Raw genomic sequence first — 22,692 nt, 5'->3', positions numbered from 1 at the left:
AAAAAAGAAACATATTTTTGCTCAAATACTGTCTCATCAACACACCCTAGTTTAGTAAATGTAATCTTAACCATCAAAATGCATGGACAACAATTACAAAACATGAAATATTTGTCCCTGTCACCACCGAAAAGAAGTTACACTTCAATTAAATGATTGAAATTGGTACCTTGACAACAGCTGCATTATAATCCCTTAATACCATAGCAATAAAATAAAACCCAGTGTCAAATTAACTACTCTCCTTTTTTATTTTACATAAGAAGGCAATCTTGTGACCATCAGTATTTTTAGAGGGAATATGTAGCCCAACCCCAGATGATTTTTTTTTTTGTTTTTGTTGTTGTAAATTATACCACAGTAAGCTTGGACATCTATAGTTTCCAAACTGGTCAGTATGGGTTCACAACTGCCATGATTTATGTTTCATGGCAATGTACACACACACACACACACACACACACACACACACACACACACACACACACACACACACACACACACACACACACACACACACACACACACACAGGGACAAACAGACAGACACATGCAAATACACAAACGCTCAAACATATATGCACATGTATATTCATTCAGACATATCTACACTAAAGGTGTGTTTGTGTGTATATGATTCTTTCGCAGGCCTTTCGGTAGTGTTCAACACATAAATCAGTATTTTAGGAAAGCATACATTTAGAGGCCTGTAGTTAGGATCCATCCAGTAGATCAATATCAAACTACTAAGCCTTAAGGCCACCATCTTTTTTTTCTTTTAGAATAACAGAAAAAAAAAAAAAAAATCTTTTGGGAAACTTAATGTGCCAGTGTCTATACTCATTACTCTTCATACCTCAAAATAAGAAAAGGAAAATCTAGTGCCATTTTATTTGTCATTCTTTTTGAAAGAAGTTTATCTATTAGTACTTATCCATCGGAGACATGCATTCGCATGTGGTCATTGAAGTGCTCCATTTGGTCGAACTTGGCAGGGCAGACGGAGCACACGTAGGTGGTCCCTTCTTGGCAGCTCGCTTCTGCAGCTACACCCACTCCTGTTCCAACCCCAACCCCTACTCCAGCACCTCCGCTCACTGGCATGGCGAGGGCCACCACTCCAGCTCCAGGCTCAGGGACAGCCATAGGCATGGGAATGGAGACTGGGCCCGGGGTACCTGCGCTCCCCGACAGCCCTGTGCCTGTGCTGTGCAGGGCCATGTGCCTCTCCAGCAGGGTCTTGTGTGAGAACTTCTTCTTGCAGATGTAGCACTCATAGGACTTCTCTCCACGGTGCAGCCGCATGTGGACATTGAGAGAGCTCTTCTGGGTGAAACGCTTGTTGCAGATGCTGCACTGGTAGGCCCGCACCCCTGTGTGTGTCACCATGTGTTTGATTAAGTAATCCTTCAGGGAGAACGAGCGCCAGCAGATGCTGCACTGATGAGGCTTCTCACCTGGATGTACATGCAAGACAAAAGCATTTAGGGGAAAAAATAAGAAACACATTTTTAGGATTAGGTTTTCAAATAATGAATAACAACATTTGAAGCCTGAAGAGAAAGTACTTCCTATAGTGTAGCTCTGATGCAGTTATGGCAACATATATGCATTGATATTGATAGTTTATGAAAAGTAAAAAGTGCTTTACAGACACAGAAAAGTAGAGCTACGAGGAAGAATTTGAAAAACACACTAATGCTAATTCCCATACGATCACAAACCAAATAATTTATGAATCTATTTGGTATTTTTGTCAGTTTATTAAGACGTAAGCTAATTTTACATGATTGTGTCTGCTGACATTATTGGCTGTAAAATATTAACATATTAATAATTACGTAAAACTAACAGGTAGATAAAGAGACTGACAACAGTGCGAACAGGCACATTGGATCACGCAATTTAATGAAGGCCTGTCTATCTACTGTTTGCTGCTGCACTGAGTGAATTAATGTGTAGCTACCTGTTTTGATTTAATGAGGCCAATAATTTATTCTTTTACTTTATCACTTTTGTTTCTTCTTTTTTGCGACCTACTCAGATCAGTGACAGATTGGAAGCATGGAGCGAGCACACATATAATAGGTATATTTACTGTCTTTGCTATTTTGATATTATATTTGTAATACAATGAGTCATACAATTGAAAGCTGTCTCTTAAGTTCTCCTTTTTTGATTTCCGCCACATTACCTTTGCTATACATGTGTATCATGTATTGGTGTGTCCATCGTCCATCGCTATTTTTGATGTGTATTGTGCAAATCCATATTTTTAGGAGTTTTCATTCTTTTGTAATGACTGTGCCTTGTCAAGATGTAATATATTACATTTGCCAAAATACCTCTTGATTACTTTTCTTTTTACTGAAATAAAAACAGTTGATGCTATATATGAATTAGATGCATGGTAATCTCAAGGACAGCAATATAATATTATGCTAAATATTACTGACATCCTGTTAGTTTTTGAATAATTTTTTTTAGCAAAGGTAATCAATCATTGATTGCCATGAGACATTAAGATTTTGTCTCATGGGATTGATCGATCAGCTACTTTCCTTCTCAATATGTCATCAATCTAATTGTGTGAGTAAAACTGGGACATTTGGTTTGAAGTAGCAGTCACAGGTGGTTCTGGACATGCAATGGATTCTAATGAATATGAATGGCTATTTGAGTAGGCAATTTTTATGAGATCATCTAATTATATGATATCTAATTCTTTCTGTGATGATGATTTCTACAGTTTATGATTGATAAGCCTTCCAGTGCTAGAGGAAAGCAGTGCACAGTGTAATGATGTGCTGCATGAACAGTCTTTTGGCACGGTAAGTCAGATACAAATGATAACAAATGATACTAGTCAACTGTGACCTAATAACTTTTTTTTATACTTTTCAAGTATAAAAACACAGCTAACATACTGATACTATACACTATATGTTTTATGGACTAATCTTGACTATTTTACAGTAAGTATTCATTTCGTCACTTTCTCAGTGTGAACAAACCTCAAACTCCTGCCTACATTTACTATATAGATATTACAACGATTTGACAAAGCTTACTAGCATTAAAGACATATTTACTACAAATAAGAAAATTTGACTTACCAGTATGGACAAACATGTGTTTGACGTAGTTCTGTTTAGCAGTAAAGGTTTTACTGCAGAGAGTGCATTCGTAGGGCTTCTTTTCCCCCGGACCAATTCCTCCTACAACCTGCTGCTGCTGAGCTGGCGCTTGCTGTACCGACATGGGGTTCGGGAATGATGGCATAGCAGGGGGCGGCACAGCCACAAATTGTGGTTGCTGCTGGCCAGGAAGGTAAAGGAAATTCTTGTTGTCTCTAGCCGGCTGTGTAGGAAAGAGTGTGGGCAGGAAGGTGCTTCCAGCAGTGCCCATCACTTGGGAATTGCTGGTCACGGTGAGCGGCATCCTCAGATTGCTGGTGTGTGATTCTACCTGGCGCATGTAGTGCGGGGCACTTGGCAGGGCCTGGGACATGACTGAGTTTGGCAGGGGCTGCATCATGCTACTGTCACTAGTGCTGTGGGATGTGTCCCCGTCGTCTGTGTCTTGCACTTGCTCTGGGGACGAGTCATTGACCTCTATTTGCACTGGACCTCCTTCACCGGGATGACCGTCCCCGCCCCCGTCTCGGCTAAAGGCCGTCAGGTACGGCTGCTGCTCCATAGCATCTGGCTCAGTACTGATGGAGGAGCTCACCCCTGAGTCAAAACTTTCAACCTTGGATTCACTCTCCACACCCTCAGTATGGTCAGTGTCATCGTGGCAGTCCAAATTATCGTAGCAGCTGTACTCATCTTCGGCCTCCTGCTTTATGTGCATCCCTCCTGTTTGTATGCGTACCGGTCGGGGTTGCTTGCGGCAGTGGGTGGACTCTGCTGTGGAGATGAAGCGGTCGACCTGCTGAGATCTCTCCTGGATGCGGTTCATCCAGGGCGGATCTTGAGATTGCTGGTCCTTCTGAGTGCTGAGAGTCAGATCGCAATTTATCGACATAGGGTTAATGTACAGGGGGCGCTCGCGGGTGCCGTTCTGCAGAGTGAGGCCAGGGTATGAGTACAGTGATGTGTATGCACGGTCCATGCTTTGTGATGTTGCTTGTATATAACCTGACTCTGCGTCGCTGCTGGGCCCGGAGGTGCCAGACTCTGGAGTGCCACGGGGCGTTTCCTGACCAGAGTCTCCTGGTATAACAGGGAACCCCCCCGGCCCAGCCAGGCCCACATTCTGGGACACGATGCGGGTACACTCATCAATGACGGTCTTGATCTGTAGGATGCTGGCAGCAGTTAGGATCTGCAGGGCCTCTGACTGAGATACCCGCAGAATCCCACTGTACATAAAGTCAATCAGCTTTTGGATGGATTGCACTGAGACCACAGAAGGGATCTCAATGTCGCTGTAGCCCAAGAGCAGCTTGTCCTGAAAGAAGGGGCTTCCAGCAGCCAGCACGCACCGGTGAGCTCGCAGCATACTTCCATGGATCCGAACAGTCACGTCACAGAAGTGCCCACGGTTGCGTTGCTCATTGAGGGTCTCAAGTACAGAATTGCTGAAGTTGTGGAGATTGATGTTATGAATGCGCTCGGTCATCCCCTTGCAACTGATGTCACCTGCAAGCAGGAAGCAACACACCTGACTTAAAAAAATCTCTTGACACACACAGTCACAACATTATTCAACTGGATTAAATACACCCATATACCTAAAATATTTAGTTTTACAAAAACAAACAATTTTTTCTCAACAGTATATTTACATTGTTGGTTTACAGTATTAGTGATATATTAGGAGTAATACAACTGTGTAATTGAATAATTAAATATACACTATGCAATAGTATATTTACGGGCAAATGCATCACAAAAAAAAGCTCTCTTGCATGCAAGGAGATTTTTGGCTGTATGTCAGAAAACACAACCGTGTCACTGTACTACAATCAATTAAAGTGTAATTGTAATATTGATTCTTGTTATAAAAAGATATAAGATTTAAAACGATAATAAAGATATGGTAATTCTAATATTTGTTTTTCTCAGTCCAGTCTCATAAATTTAGGATGAGAATCAAATCATTTCAAAATTTGTCTCTTGAATGGTGGTTTCAAAATACCACATTGAAGAGGTGAAGGACAATTAAGATGGTTCCCATCTAATTATTACAAGTTTCTCTCTCTATGTGTATTCCTGAAATTCCTCCAGCCACCGTTAGGTGGTGCACTGGGCTTAGATGACAACAGGCCTCTTTTGTTAGCCATGTGTTCACTGTGATGGCGCTTCCTAACTATCCTAGGAATACACTAGATGTGACCTGGGTGATCAGTGTGTAAGATAACTCAAGATGATTTTCTCCCCAGTTAGATGTGAAAAGAATTGAAAATCTAAATCTAAATTAGAGAAGTAGTAAGTGTAAGAATTATGCAAATTGTGGGTTTCCATAATTTTTGTAGAATTAATTAATTTAGCATATAAAAATGTGTGAGTATAACTTAATTAAAGTGGTTGACCTTATTTAAATAATTATTAAACACAGCCCTTTTCTTCAACCCAAGATAAATGTCCTCATTTAAACTTGGAAACTGTACAAATCCATGTAAAAAATGTTATAGGTAATTAATTTACACTGTGTTTGTCAAGGAATATATTTATGAAAACATATTGGTGATGGAATGTCAGAATCAACACATAACTTAACTACTGTATATAAGGAATAAAAACCTGAACATGTGGAGAAATGGTTTATTTATTTTGGAATGCAGTTATACACTGAATAGAAATAAATTGAACAGTGATACTAACAATAAAACCATATTTGATAGGAACAGATTAAAATTGAGCTAAAAGGTACTGCAGACGCAGTGCAATAGTGTTAGCATAAAGTATTAATGCTCTTTTCCAGCTAAGTTACACGTAAAGGGAAAAAATTAAAACTGAAGCAGTCCAGTACTCACAGTTAGATGACGTTTTTTTCCAAAGATGCTTGTGTGGCTGGTGATGAAGTGCAGGTCAAGCTTCAGTTTGCTGGTGGAGATGGCTGATCAGAGGCCAGGTGCTAGGCAAGGCTGTCAGTCCTCTCTGTCCAAATCATGTGTTGCTCTGCCACAGTGTTTGGAGGGGGAGAGAAAAGACAAAGACAAATCTTAATGCCACATACTGCCTCGTCGATATTGCCACTCCCTTAATGAACTGGGAGCCACAGTAACACAAATGTCTTCCACCGACACGCTGCAACAGATGTGTGAAGAGTTTTTAAAATAAGACGAATGGACGTTCCTATGTGCACATGACCACCAATTACAAATCAAAGGTTAAAAATAATATTGGTATTAGTGCCAGTTCTTGTCTCAGCAGTTATCTGAGCCGCAGAGCAACAAAACCACACCCTTACAAAGAAAAAGATCGAAATTCATTTATTTTTTACCCAGGTTAAATATTTCAGAAAAGGTCTCAGTCACAGATAGATGTGTGTGTGTGTGTGTGTGTGTGTGTGTGTGTGTGTGTGTGTGTGTGTGTGTGTGTGTGTGTGTACATATGTGTGTACTTTTTCATTTTCAAATCCCAAAAATTAAACAAAACAATGTCCAATACAGACATAGAGCAGATGTTATAAGTTGTAATGATAGAAAACAAGGCACACATTACGTAAAAAGACAAGGCATTCATTGAAAAACACAAGACAGGCATTCAACAACATTAAGCATGTGATAAGCAAACCGACCACATTAAAGCCACATATAATGGTATCATTTAAGGTCATACAGGCTGAAATAAAAATGCATTGAACCAGTGGAAAATGCCTTTACAATGTATCTCTTATGTGTCCCATACTGGTCGAAGTACCTTCAAATATCTCAACCAACAAAGCTTTGATCCGGAAATTGCTCCACGTGTTGGGATGTGAATATTTATCATTCCATTACTGGAGTTTGGATCGGGATTGCAAGTGTAATCTGACACTCTTAAATATTTTTTTTGTAAAAGGAGTAAAAAATGTTTTGTAGCTTTCACGCTGGCTACAACACAAACATCAAGAGCTCTCTGTGAAATGGCAGTAACATGTTATGGAGATTTTCTGGCCTCTCCAGTGATGGTAGGACTCAATATACAAACACAGAAGCACAGAGAACATTGAGATGGTTAAAGTGATATATTGCAAAAGTTTATGTAATTAATTGAGGTGAGTTACAGAGAAAAAGTATCAAGGTCTAATCAGTAACTCCCACAGAGAAGTTTGTGCACATTGATTTTATACTGTCACAAAACAAAAGAAATCCTTTCTGATTGGAATACAGCCAAAAACAAATCTCCCCTTATCCTATGGGAAATAGTCTCTCTACAATACTCTATTATCATTGGACAAAAGTCCTCAAGTAACACTCCTCTGTGTCCTATAAGAAAACAGTATTTTCCCCCACTGGTGACCTTGATATATACATTAGTTTACACATGCATGGTGTTCCGTGAGTATTTTTGAACACGATGCATACATAAAAATGTTCAAATTATTAACAAGTCAAAGAATCATAATTCCTTTAACAAACAACAGTGTGTTGCTAAATTAACAGAATGAGGCTTGGAATTGACCACACCTGCACGTTAATGCTGACACTCATTATTCTTTTACAAATCCCAAGTGCTTTCAAAGAACACACCTCCCGCTTTGAGACACTGAGGTGAAATCTACAGATGAAAAGTATGTGATTTTAAGCAAGTGACCTCTGTGTTTTTTTCACAGAGGTGTCAAGGTAACTGATATATTAGATCTCCAAAATGGTCAATTAAGATGATTATTTTTTCTATAGTTTAGTACGGAGAAGCACAATATCTGGGAGAAAACCAAAGTTGAGGGGATAAAGTGTAAAAACTAAAATAGCTATGTGCACAGCTGACAGTGAGACGTGTTCTTGTTTTCTTGAAATGTCCTTGTCAACTAACAAATCTGATGATTAGATATAGACAAGTAATAGCGTGTTTAGCAGCTGAGGGTGATCACTCGATACTAAGACGAATCATTCTTTGGCACTAAAACACACACACACACACACACACACACGGTTAGTTCTTCCGTCTTAGTCAGGACAGAAAATATATTTTACAGTGAAATCCTTAACCCCTAAATCTAAAATTAAACTACTAACTTTAGCTGTGAACTTAACTCTAACGGTATCCTTTGGCCCTTTTATCATAGGCCTGACCTCAATAAAAGTCTGAACCCCAAACATTAGCCTTTTTCTAATACCTAACATACAAACTAGATCTAAACAAAATCATAAACCCAACTGTAGGTGTAACCCTTGCCCTAAAACATTGGCTCAGTAAAAATGAAAACCAACAAATATATCACGTTTAAGCCTTCTCTTTACAGTATTGCACACAAACATGAGCCAAAATGCTTGAATCCATAGCAGTGGCAAATAATTGACCTTTTTTCTTTTCCAGCAGCGGTTAGCTTGAGATGTAACTGGTGTATTCTGGTGCCATGGGCCTTTTTTGTGTGCCTACTGTTAGACAATGCAAATACATATATGTTCACTATCTGGCTTCCCTCGCCCATCCAGACATGTAAATCCACCTGCCTAAGGGGTAAAGTGAGGTGAATGCTGGCAACAAAGGAGCAGGCCAAGGGAAGCAGGCTTCAGTTGCCCAGACTGCCACTCACAACAGTGATTCCATTTTAGCCGTGACACAGTGGGTGAGCAGCAGCCAGCGCCTACCTGCAGTGAATTCTAATCAGCCCAGGGGTCTGTCTCCCTCCCTCCCCTCCCTCCCTCCTGTACCCTGCCTTGGACTAAAGGGGCTGATGATCCTTCAAAATTAATTAGATCCTTGTAGGAGGCAGCCATTTTCTTCTCCACCAAAAAAACAAATTTTTGAATTCAACTAAATTTGGGGTGTGTCTTTTCCCTCCTCATATTGATCCCTTTCTCTGTGTGCCTGCCTCTACCTGTTTCCTGTTTCATCACGTTGAAACTCACTCGTCGTCTTTTCTTCCGTCTGTCTCTCCGTCTGTGCCCCCTCCTCTTCCTCCCTCCCTCCCTCCCTCTCTCCCTCCTTACGAACCTTCCCCAACACCCTCCGCCCCTGCCTCTCCATGCTCCCAGCTCTGTGTCTGCCTCTGTGGAGTTTGCTGTCAATAAATCCCCAGAGGTCAGTTTGTCTGCTGGAAATCAGACACAATGCTTCAGACCGCCAATGCAATGCATGCTCTGCTGCTGCCGCCACAACAAAGAATGAGGAGGGGTGGAGGGTGGGGAAGAGGGGGGCAAAAAAAAAAAAAAAAAAAAAAAAAAAAAAGAAGACAGGGAAACGAGGGTTGCAACTTCGCCAGCCAGACTCCAGGTTTATCAGCTGCCTGTATAAGGTGACAAGCTCATGAAATACGCTGCATCGAATTGGACATTAGTTAATCAAAGGGGTGGTGGTGGTGGTGGGGGGGAAGGGTGTGGGGTAAAATGGTGAGGATGGGGGATGGGATTTGAGAACAGACATAAGAGGCATGCTTATGAAAGGAGCAGTATCAGCCATGTGAATAATATACATCCTGAATATGCAAATACTGCTTACAACACACACTACAAGCATATATTCAAGGCTCTTGATACATTTAAATCAAGAGACAAAAGGGCCAGGGGCATTGTGAAAAGCTCATGTCCATGCATGTGCATACAGCACTTCCATGAATCTGATGCAGATCAAGAGTATTTTTGTGTTACACCTGATTAATAGTAATTTATGAGTTTGTTTGAAATCTCTGCTACTTAACCATCGCTGTCCAACATTGTAATTATTAATTTCAATCATCCATTTAGCCCAAGTGCATTAGCATATACACTACTAGAAATCATGCTTTAATAGTATGGTCCGGATATGTGATCTAATGTAATTTAGTACACAATGTAAATGTGTGGTGAGTACGCTGGGACATTTTAAGCAATAATCAAGTGATGAAGTGTTAATCTGACAAGTGATAATTTCAAGGTGTGTTCAATAAAGACACCGCACGTTAATTTCACTCCTCTGACAAAACAATTTACAGCGGCAACTCACTGTAATCAGTCAACATCTCAGACTTTTCTGAAAAATAAATTAAATTAAACCTCAGCTAATTGTGTCTTGGTTCCCTTTGATCGGCACAATTAAAAAATATTCTTTTAGGTGACTGAATATTCATCTCGGCCCAACATTGTTGTGGTGGCCTGATTGGACACATTGGATTCAATCTGAGTCATTTAGCTCGCTTTGTCTCTTATAACATTCGAATGTTTCGTCTATAATGTGTGAAGCAATTAACAGGTAAGGTAATTCATGCACCTAAATCACACACACTTCAGGAGACACAGCAGAAAACCCCTCACAGTCTCAAAATGTAATTGATTTGCCTTTACAGCAGTCACTGAAAACCATCAACAAGCACGTAGGCTGTTGACAAGTTGAGCCAAGATTTTGAAACATTTTTTTTGTTCCTTCCTTCTCCCTTAACTGAAATTGTATGGTGCAACATAACATCAACACCAATGTCTAAATGTCTGATGATGATTATGAATTACATTTAAACCCGGTTGTCCTAACAATTTCGACATAAACGTCTTCATGTACTTTGAACTGGCTCTTCACCTACAACACAGACCAGTGACTCTTCCTTCACAACTTCAGTTTTGATTTCAAGCTCACCGCCAGGGTCAGTTTAAAAATATGCAAACGCTGTAGAATAGCATTCTATTAATTCTCGTTTTTTTTTTTTTTCCTGTTGCAAATGCTCTCTTACTTGGTCAAAGCATTGTGAACTAATTACAGAGTGCCAGTGTAATGTTATGGCCACTGCTCAATCGAGATTGCTTGAATAACTTTATTATGTTCATTCACTTCTGTGCATCATACACTAACTGGAACTGTGGTGAACTCTTTATAGTCCCCATACATATTATCTAACTGTTCATGTTTAGTTCCACTGCCACTAAAATGTCTCAAATAGCACAGCAGATCAATGTGATAACACATTCAGTCCAACTGAAAGCCAATGAAATGTGACAGGATGTGCGGCTTTCAAATAAATTCCTCAAGCAAACAAATAACACACACTACAATACCATTACACAAGTAAAGAACAGTTTAAATATATTTTTGACAGGACAGCTTGTTCAACTTCGTCATTTTCTGTCAGAAACACACCCACCACCACCCGTTATCCATAGCAGATCCTTTGTCTATTTACAGATGGGAGGATAATCTACTTCTAATCTACTTTTTTCAGGCACACAAACGTTCAAATTAGTGCTATCAGTAAATGTTCCACAATGTATTTTATGAAGTTTCCAAAAAGAGCATAGAGGACAAAAAAAGATAAACAGCCAATGTTGGCTTATGGCCATTCAAATTATAAAGACAGTATCTCACTTTGGTGCTTAAAGGGACACTCTCAAGATAACTTTTTTTCTGTTATAATACGTGCTATCATGTATGTATGCTCTTTGTGAAAGCAAATTCCCCTAGGGGCAATAAATGTTTCATTTATAACTGGCAATTGGCTGGGGTTTTGTTAATGAGCATTTGACCAAGAAGAACCATCTGACTACTCATATGATAGTCTCCAAAACACCTCTAACCCCCGAAGCAGATAATGCTAAATTCAAGAGTTATCATTTAGGCACAAGTGTCCACAGCAACTGCCTCTCTACAGCTACTACACATGTCGAGGACATTTTGCCTCTCCAAAAAAGCACCTCACGGGCCATTGAGAGATCTTCATGAACCTACAAAGATGCTTATACAGGACTTTTCTGTCCATTACTTGTGTATCATGATGAAGGGCAGTTAGGGAATTCTGTTTGGCAAGAGATATCAACTCATATGTTTGTGTTCATATGTGCCTATTTATGCCTGGATGGTAAAATACTGTAAGCAAGCAAAACCTCAACAAGCAAACTGTGTAGAATAGAGGGGCTGAAGCACCTTTATATCGCCGAGAGAAACAAAGTGTCTCCTGACTTTATGTCCTTGGGAGATAAAGCATGACAAAGATGCTTTGTGCTGAATTATGAGAGGATTGTGTGAGACCTCTGCTAACAAGCATACACTGTGGAGTGCAGCACAGCCTGGGGATACATTTAGGTTAAGTACATACAATGTTTATCACTAAAAAGACAAAACAGAATTAACACACTCACTATTTAAAAGAAGTTCAGGAAACAGAAAAATAAATGGTGTTCACACAAGCCTGGGTTTCATAAACAACACTTATAGGATTGTAGTATATATATATGTGTGTGTGTGTGTGTGTGTGTGTGTGTGTGTGTGTGTGTGTGTGTGTGAGATAAGTGAATTATAACAAGGTTATTACAACAAGGTTATTACGACATTACAGCGGTATATAGGTGATGATAATTTGATAATTGGAGTCAATGCATGAAGTGAGTGAACCTGTAATTGAATAAGATTGTCAGTGAAGAAAAATCTGAAGAAACCACCAACTACTTCATTATTTCCTCATTTGTGAATGTGATTGTGATCAGCCTCAGAACTTCTGTACCATGTGTTTCACCAGCAGTGGCACGAGGGTGCACAAGCCAGTGCCGAGGTAGTCCCACACAAAGCTGAATGCACGAGGGTGCTTTAAGCAGTTCAGCACAACCCTGCACTTTCTGTTAGCTGGTCTGTGCTTCAACGGTCAGCGAGCTAGCCTCTCTCCCAGAATCTAGTAAGCTCAATACTTTTAAAAGGGTTCACCAGCCTAACAAAATGATGTTCTACAAAACTGATAACATGCTGCTTGTTAACTATGCAGAAGTAAAATTAATGAAACTTTGCAAAATGGTTTTTGATGTAACATACTTCTTCAGCCTGTAGCTACAGCAACACCAATCCACATGCCATCAGGCTGAGATAATAGTGAGTCATTATTCAGGTAAACTAACGATACCTTCAGCATACTGTTTCTTCAACTACAGATTTTGCTCATTACGTGAACATATAAAATCCAGATGACTCAATAACGATATTCTGTGTTTAATTTGAGCCTTATGGATGTTAGCACTTTTTAGTGTATTTATAGTTTGGCAAGCTTAGTGTCGTAAATACAGATTATATATGTCTTGTCAGCTCATTTGACATATGACCCATCTAAAAATGTAAATGCTGACAAACACAGTCGACCAAATGAGTGCCCTATACACACTTTAACCAAGGGCTAGGACCTCTGGTCCAGTGGGCTGCAGGCTGGCTGAGCAATACAAGTTAGATAAACTGACTCAAACATACAGCAGCGGAGTTTGAAATTAACAAAGGCTGGCACAAAGGTAAGGTTTTTTTGTTAGTCCAACGGAGGGGAGAGAAACTTTATCCATACAATACTGTGTTGCAAGACAACCCTATTAACCAAGCCAACCAAGAAATGAGAGAAAGGTAGAAAACTGAAGATTTCACCCCTTTTAGTGTCGTATCAGTGACATTCTAGTAAAGACAAAGTTAAAAAGAAGAAATGTGAGCTGATTGAAATGTTTCCAATAAACAATGTAGCACACTGAACGGCTTCATGAAAAAAGGGTTTCAATAAGAACATAAGGTCAGTAATATATAGAGAGTATCAACTAACATAGGGCATTTATAACAGGTAGAGTCATTTTGCAAAACTACTTACTATATCCAAAGAATACTGTAAGACACACACTATTACTCAGTAACTACATATTTGGAGAAAACTATACATGTCCTACCTCAACAACAGCCCTAAAATCTGATGACAAGAAGTGAACACATAAAGTTACAATAATGTTTGTAAAATCCAACTTATGACACTTCTTATGAGTTTCATATGAGCCACATGTATCATCAATGAATTAGATGTGTGTAACACTTGCATCAGAAACAAACAAAAAAACAGTAAAATGGTGTGTCGAAGTTTTATATAATAATATAATAATATTTTCCTTATTTAAGGCTGTGCTTTGTGATGGTTATGTAAAATTCTGTAGTAAATTAGTTTTGCAGGCAGGTTTTCTTGTGTGACAACCCACTTTTATTTCCCACTGATGGGAAAAAAAAAACAATATTGCAATGTGGTTTACCAGTTCTATAGCATGCTATAAGTTGTTAACCCCACACATTAACATTGATCATATCATACCTTTCTCTGTTGCAAAGACATATACAGTGTTTTGAAAGTGATGCCTCTTGGGCTACTTGGTCTTTTCAGCCATTTTTACACTTCCCACAATCCATTATGATTTAATGTTGGTGTAATTGAGGTTGTCGTCTCTGATCGGTTATACGTAGAGAAAGCAGGGTCACTACACAGTCAACTCACAGCACAAAGCAGAGAGAACCCATGACCACCCATCAGCTCCGTTTATGATAATCATCGGGCCTGTTGGCCTCGCTAATGCACATGAATTGCTGGTCAGTGTGGTCTGTTTGAATGTAGCAGAATTATTATCTTAGATTGTAACAATCTATAACCCCTAAGCCCTAGAGTGTAACCTAAGCTCAGCAGCTGTTTCTGGTAGCATTGCTACTAAAATCATGTCACAGGCTGTGCTACTTCTAAGTAATTTATGGAGGAAGGTTGAGATTTTTAATTTCGTTATACGTTAATTAAATCTAAAAGTACACCTTCAATAACTAACTCCTGTTACTTTTGTGAGTGTGTTAGCCCCTGACATGCCCAGGGTGTTGCCCTGCCTTCCTCTCAATGCATGTTGGCATATGTGAAATGACCCTGAACACAACGAAAATTGAAATATTTAGTGAATGAATGAACGTCGAGATACCAGCAAACAGCAGAGCCTACTGCAGTCAAAGGCCAAAGACATTTTTCCTAAATTGCATTCATGTTGGTTGATCTATTCATAGAAATAATTAATAGAAAAATAAGCTTAATGTTAGTTTGCATAGCAACTGCCACAAGGAATTTTATTCAAAGTGCCACGACTGCCACAACTGACAACTATTACATTGGTGCACTAACCACTTAACATCTCCTAAAGCCTGACACATGGACTGCATCTGTGCTAAAAATGTAATACAGGTGTTATGAACTAGAGTTGATGTTACCAGGATAATCTAAATAACTTTTAATGGCTATGTCAGTATTGTTAAACAAGCAACTTTGATACAACTAAAAAATGTTGCGTTGTTGAACAGGTTACACATGATCTTCCTTTGTCACGTGGACCAACTGTAGTAAATCACTTGCAACAGTCTGAGAACAAAAAACATTCTTTTCTCCACAATGAGCTGTTGGTCAAATTAATAATGATTATCAGCTTGATGAAGGGAGTCTATTTTGAAATCTGTCTTAATCAAGGTCATTTTCAGAGCAATAAACAATGTAGACGGTATCAGAGCAGATATTCCTTTTATTTTCATGATAAAAATGAATATTTAAAAGGAATATTCTTGGTTACTTCAAAAGAAAGAATGTCTGTCTAACAGTGATTTCTTGCAGCTGTACAGAACAAATAATAATAACTTAGTCAATAAAAAATTAAATACAATTTTAGATTATGTCGAAATACTTGGATACTCGCAATGTTCATTTTGTGATAAAACCCCAACACAAATACTATTGTGTAAATAATTCCCCCTAAGTTTACCCACTGCACAGCGCATACCGATGTACCTTGAGTGAGACTGTGCACAATCTTAACATTTTGGCTGCTGTGAGTGCTGTTTACTGGCACAAGGCTTAAAAAGCCTTCCTGAAGCCAAGATAGAAGCAGAGAAAACACAGCACTCGTTCTATGTAAAATAGGTTAAAAAGTTACTGAAGACTCGGTTACTTTTTTATTTTCTTAAACCCTCTTACTGTAAGATACTTCCCCCTTCAACTAGGCAGTAATCTCACCATGACTTGTAGAAAACCATATGGGTAGCAGGGTGAACTGAGGACACACATGCACCTTGGCAAACATACAACTTCAATATTAGAATCCAGGATACATTTTTCACATCAGTTGAATGCCTGGGCCTATGTGTGTGTGTGTGTGTGTGTGTGTGTGTGTGTGTGTGTGTGTGTGTGTGTGTGTGTGTGTGTGTGTGTGTGTGTGTGTGTGTGTGTGTGTGTAAGAGAGAGAGTTTAAAGAGAGAGAATACAAATTAAGTTTAAATGCCTGTCATGCTAAAAAAAAGCGGTATATAGGATTCAAAAATGCATTATTACAACACATTGCGTACATCTAAAAAAACAACTTCTGGTTCAAGTTGTTACATGATATTTGGATGATACAGCACAGTTCCTAAAACAGATGACTTTTTATGAAAAGCTTTAAAACCGGCACTGCAAATATAAAGAAACATGAATCAAGAGTCTGTTAGCAATTTCAGCAAAGGTAATGGAAACACATGGCCACACCAACAACTGGATTGTGTTTGTACCTCATGTAATTTACAGTACAACATTTTATAATAATTATACTGTACAAGAGTCTATTAATTCTGGTGCTGTACCACATTTATGTGAGAACAATAACGTAAGACACAGCAGGCTTATCCTGGGCCAAGTGTGTGTTGAACTGTTCCATGTGGGATGTTCATTTTATATTTATATATATATATATATATATATATATATATATATATATATATATATATATTGGAAATATTAAACAGTCACTCTTAAACAGTGTTGCATTTCCTATATTTGCTATCTTTGCTATCTTAGAACAAAGGACTGTGTTTCTTAAGACTTTATAAAGTTTTAGAACCGAACAAAAGCTTCCTGACAACAGCATTCATAAATACTTATTCAGTCTCAATGTGTGCTTTCATTACACATTCCTGTGATACTTGCAGGGAGGGGAGATTCCAAAACAAAAGTCCTTTGAAAACTGAAAAACATGCCTTAAAGTGTTTGGTTTGTCAGTTTTCTGCATGTTCTGAAAGTCATCAAGTTTTGAGTAAAATTCCATTATATAAAAGTCATTTCCGTGACCAGTCTTTTATATTCTTTCTGCCAATTTACCTAATTTACTTAAGGGGAGTATTTGAAAAAATCCTGCTCAATGGATTGACAAATTCAGCAAGTTTACAAAAATGTGACATACAGCTGTCATTAAAGTCTTCTTTAAGGATTATGGAAGTATAATATATAGCTGACTGGGTGCCAAATCAGAACATTTAGTTCATTCCAAAATGTTTTTATCCTGGCAAAAATTATCACCATTTTATTTTTTAATTTTGTGTTAGAGCTGGGAGGAAATCACCATAACTCATCCGAACAGCATTTCTGTGTTGCATAATGCAGCTGAAGGGGAAATTCTGTCCGTAATTACAAAGGCCACTTGTACGGATTCTCAATAGGTTTTGCAATTGTGTTAGTATTTTCAAGAATGAAAATTGTAATATAATGTGAAGAGAAGCATGTTATGTGTGAAAAAGGTGCTTTATGGGTAGAAGGATCCAAGCCAGTTCGCCAGGAGGCAGCTAGCCTGCCAATAATTTCTCGTTTGCAAAAATCCATGCATGCTAACAATCCACCAAGGTAGAGCTAGCTAGTAGTCACTAATTAGATTATATTTTACTATGTTCAAGAGATACAAGGGAAATTAATAGGCATAACATGTTTAATACAAAATAACAGTTCTCTGAAGCTTTAGAGGTATCTCAGTTTTTGTTAAGGTTGCCATGGTAACTGGGGACTCAAATTATGAAACACTACAGTTGCTGTAAAACAGCAGTCTTTGCAATAAACATCAGGTGAGAAACTTCATGCGTTCTTCCTAAAAAAAAAAAAAATCTTTAAGTATTAAGTCTACTAAAGGCTTAAAGGCTATTCTGTAGTTAAGTATAAGACTTAACATTTCCTTAAAGATGTGCACCTGAAAACAGTCTCAGTTGGCAATCACATCAAAGATTAGTTTTGCTCCATGGGGGAATATTCTTCTAACGAGCATTATACAGGAACAAAAAGGAGGGAAAAGGATAAACACTGCCTGAGACAAAAAGGCCAATCTGTTAAGAAGCACTGTGACATTCTGGATGCAACCCACAAAGTGGCTCGTTATATCGATGGATCTCTACTGCATTCCCAAAATGGCTGCCAAATATGTTCAACTGGGGTAGACAAAGTGCCAGGATGGACTCAAGTGCATATTTCTTTTTTACGTCTTTTGGTATACTATGAAATACTAAATACCCTACTTAGAAGTATGAATTACAATTTTAATTTGACTTTATCTGTAAAAATCCACCGGTGCTGCATGCAAGAATGTATTTATTTATTTAATTTATTATTTTATTATTATTTGCCAGTGTATTCTTACATTTGCAACCAAATTTACACTTTCTAAATTTGTATGATACATAAAATATTATAATAGATTTTAAAATACAATTTACTTAACAATATACATGCCAAATGAACAGTGGATTAAGGTGAATTCCACTCATGATCAATAGTACATGCTCTCTCCCACCTCTCCCGTCCTTTCCACTACATACTATCCAATAAACCACCAAAGCCTAAACATCTTTTCAAGAGAGTTGCATTGAAACAACATAATGAACATATCTTTTTAAATTCAAGTATGTGGGTTATGGGCCACCAGGATTAAAAGCCTGGTGAAGGAATAACCAGAAATGTGGCGTTGCGGAGGCTTCAGAGAGATGTCTCTATGTTGCCTATTTGGGCAACAGTGCCTTTGCTGCGCTTAAAAATATTTGGACTACTGTCCCGCCATCTGTGTGCATGAACAGCACAAAATGATTGATTTTTTTGTTATGTCTTTTCCAAAGAAGCACTCATTACATTAGTACAGCATGGTTTACTTACATATTTTCACTTAAGTAAATCCAAATAATCAGGTGGGAGAAATGTGCAAAAAAAAAAAACATTTTAAAATTGAATACTGCGGACACATTATGCAATTTTGTTGGTCAATAGTAAATGGCTAAATGTGAAGAGAGGGTGACAAGCTAAAGAGGACGAGTGAAGGATGGTGAAGCCAAAAGAAAATTGGGATTGATTGCTGAGTGTGGATTAACTGAACACCCCATCTCCCCCCACACCCCCCACCCCCTTGCCTTTAACTGGGGAGGTCTACAGTTTATATGCTGGGTCTCCTTCATATAATAATGAGTTTTTTGGTCTGCAGACATGCTCTTAAATATTCATTAGTCATGGGTGGGTTTTAGCCGTGACACAGAAAGCTGGCGAATGGCGATGGCTCTAACACAGTGAATATTAATGTACATGTGGAATATATACATATAAATACTCATTAGTGACATAACTGAGATAAAACTGGGCACTTGATACTCTGGACAACAAACACTCTCAAGGCACACAATGGCTGTCTCTCTCTCAGCAGCTACTGTACACCTATGTGCTGATAAAACGAGAGTTTTTAACATCAAGTCCTGGTGAGAGCTCACTCACACATAAGACAAGTACCCTCCAATTCATCAAACAATAAAATGTCCAAAAATACACATATTAAGTTTATTTGGAGTTTCTTTTCAGATGAAGGGTATTCCATCCAGTGTACGTTCATGTGACAATACAATTTCTACTTTACTCACCCACATGCAGCCTGTCAATCAATGTGCTCCAATTAATAGGACAGATTTATAATCATGCCCAGCTGAAATCTCACATCAAAGTGAAATGTTTGATTCCTGCTATTCAGTGGGCTGCACGCTCAGCTCTGTGTTCTCCAAATGTGTCCATTCAGAAAACAAACGATCCAGTGCAGCCATCAATTACATAACCAAGCCTATAGGATTGCAGCCCATTTACGTTGTGGAAACATATTCTGAATGAAGGCGGGGAGAGGAAGTAATCACAACAAAAGTGAGAAGGGATATGAACGCACAATTATGTGGTAAAAACATACACTCACGCACACAGGTGCTCTCTCTCTCTCTCTCTCTCTCTCTCTCTCTCTCTCTCTCTCTCTCTCTCTCTCTCACACACACACACACACACACACACACACAGACCAGAGCTGGACGCCGCGCTGCGCTCCCATGCAGCCTCCCCTGTGTCAAACCCGGGACCGGCCATCTCGTTTGGATACTTGCGTCCTCTCACGTAAACAGCTACAGTGACCACAACAGAACCAACCTGACATTATTAATGTGTTCATGCAAAGCTCTAATACCTGCGCACAACTTCTGGGCTATAGGCAAGCCTGTGCCGATTAATCAGACACAGAACGTGCTGTAGGTTATCAGAAACCATCAGTGGCGCTTATAAAAGAAACAAGAACATGCTCTATTACTCTCTTTCTCTGACAAAGCCAAGCGCTTTGGGACAACATCTGTTTGCCACACACACGCACGCTCTCTGTCCCTTTCGCAGTCACACACACAGACGCGCACGGATAGAATGAAGCCCAAAAGAACAGGACTGACTCTGATTGACTGACAATGCTCAACTCCCCATGGCCCTTTCTGTGAATTTTGGGCAGTCGTTGCTCCATTTATTTTTTATTGCGCCAACGCAACATATAACCTATATATTATATATAGCCTTTTTTAACTTTATTCAAGAGGCGAAGTGTCTCGATACTGGTATCTAATAAGCAAGAGCAAAGGAATCACGAGTTTCCCATTAATATTTTGCAACAAAATGTCTCAAAAGGCACGCAGGAAGCGTCTCTTGCAACTTTAATTACACCAGAGCATGGCCCCATATCTAGGCCACCCTTTGCCAAAACATCCTCACGTCGCAAACATTTTCACAAACTGTAGGCTATAAGAATAAAAGCGGTTTGCGACAATTCAAGAGATCATTCATTTTGGAGAAACATGAGACCAAAAATCCAGACCAGAGTCCCACTGGATCTAGTTGTGATTTATCTCAGAAACTGAACCTGCAGTATTGTTTTACCTTCAGACACAATATTAGCCAGCATTCCCTCCGCATATCTTAATGTAACCTCATCTCATAAATGCCACGCCGTATCGATATTAATTCATAAAAAATGTAGGCTAGACATCTGTCTGAGTATAAGCGCTGTATGAGTCGCTGCTATAATGATGTAGCCTATTTTAGACATCGAAACCTTTCCGGCAAGTTCAACAAACTGAAATGTATTTTAGAAATAGATTTCAAGTGAGAGTATGGTACAGTGGTTCATTGCAATAAAGAAATGCATTTCCTCCGATTCAAATAGCCTGACCTAAAAGCCAAATGCGCACGTCGGCTGCTACAGTTGTTCCGGGCTCACAGTTTGTAAAATGTGAACAAGCAGTCTGCGAGCAACGCTGAGGCTTTCGCTGATTGAGAGAAACAGACCTGTGAACACAGTTTGCCCAGAGTGTTGTTCGCAAGTGTCCCCTACCCGACTCACGGGCAAATCCGAAAGTAAAGGGCTAAAGGTTATGGGGCATGTTGAGAATAATGACAGATGAGGAAACTTGCGTCATGCCAGGGCAGCGCGTTTTTGTAGTCGAATATAAATGGACAACAAAACCCCAAGCAGCCAAAACTGAGCCCCGTAACATGAGGGACTCGTTTCATTTCATTACGTACGCTGCCGTCACATTTATTGAATGCCTGAGATCCTCTAAAGAATGAAGTTTCCGATATGTAGAGCTTAAATATTTGGTTGGTAAAGCCAGCCACAACTACATGGAAGTCCGTGGTAGGCTATTTCATGCTCATCACCCTAAAGTCAACGTTGTTTTTTTTATATCTCTTATCTAATAAATCCCTCTAATTTCTCCCCTGTAATAATAGCGTTATACATATTGTAAAGACCCATCCCTTTTCCTACTTTTTAAAAATGTCTTACCTGCACTTCGAAGCTCGTTCAAAAAGTGGCGACAGCGTTTCCACGATTCCCCCTGTTTTCCCCCGACGAAGCGCTTATAGTTTTTTTTTTTTAATATGTTCCTTTACTTTGTTTCATTTCTCACTTCCATCTTCTTTTCATCTCATCAATAAACACACGCTGCAGCCTACCTTCATAGAGCAGCTCAGTTCAAGTGTGCCCTCCCATTTTTTAACTATACATCGAGTACTTTGAGGGGTGGTGGGGGAGGAAGAGGAGGGGTGGGGGGAGCAGGGAGGCAGGCACGCCTTTTCACTTAAAGCTGCCATTGGTAGAACTGTGCACTGTCTTGGGTTGGATCAGAAACCCGTCAACATTATTGTGCCCCAATCGCAGGGAGCACAGTGGGATGGTGAAGCCGGCTCCATTATGGCTCTCTGCAAGTGGTGGGAGTTATAGTAATAGTAGTTGTAGTAGTAGTGTTCCTCCTACTCGAGGTGTTTAAGTGTTCTCCTCCTGCCCGAGCAGCAACACAGCAATTTCATAAATGAAAGTCATGGTGCGTAACAAAACCTGTGAAGGATGAGGTTTAAAACAGGTCCGCAATGATGTTGCACCCCAGCGAGAGAGTCCACTTTACCCATAAACCACACCATTTGTATTTCATTTATGTCTTTTTTTTATTGTGTGGGCTCCAACACTTCCAGTTCAAAATATCAGCGTTCACAATTGTGAATGAGTTCAAATCTATCCCCAGTCTGGATCAAAAGGACAAGGGAATTGTCAGTTATGTGTCCATCATGCGTCTGAACTTTGCATTGGTCGCCGCCTCTGCCAGTACAGTGAGCCAGCTGCGCCGCGGCCTCTCATTGGACAGCTGCGCCGTCAATCGTTTCCGCCACCAACAAGCTAGATTGTCTTCTGTGTCTTCTACTTTCTACGCATTTCTA

At 39.4% G+C, this 22,692-nt stretch overlaps 1 protein-coding gene across 1 annotated transcript; it reads right to left on the bottom strand.

Annotated features, from left to right (window-relative positions):
• Positions 1 to 493: 493 nt before the first annotated feature.
• Positions 494 to 21,969, bottom strand: zbtb20 (zinc finger and BTB domain containing 20). Its single transcript, XM_028594635.1, has 4 exons — positions 21,764 to 21,969; positions 5,984 to 6,128; positions 3,117 to 4,646; positions 494 to 1,457 (listed from the first exon to the last, which is right to left on the bottom strand). The coding sequence occupies exons 3-4, from the start codon at positions 4,624 to 4,626 to the stop codon at positions 931 to 933; spliced, it is 2,037 nt and encodes a 678-aa protein (XP_028450436.1). The 5' UTR covers positions 4,627 to 4,646; positions 5,984 to 6,128; positions 21,764 to 21,969; the 3' UTR covers positions 494 to 930.
• Positions 21,970 to 22,692: the final 723 nt, after the last annotated feature.

The sequence above is a fragment of the Perca flavescens genome, chromosome 13 (genome assembly GCF_004354835.1).
Source record: "Perca flavescens isolate YP-PL-M2 chromosome 13, PFLA_1.0, whole genome shotgun sequence".
Classification (NCBI taxonomy): Eukaryota; Metazoa; Chordata; class Actinopteri; order Perciformes; family Percidae; genus Perca; species Perca flavescens.
Note: the sequence above shows the minus strand (reverse complement) of the source record. Positions and strands in the feature narration are given on the sequence as shown.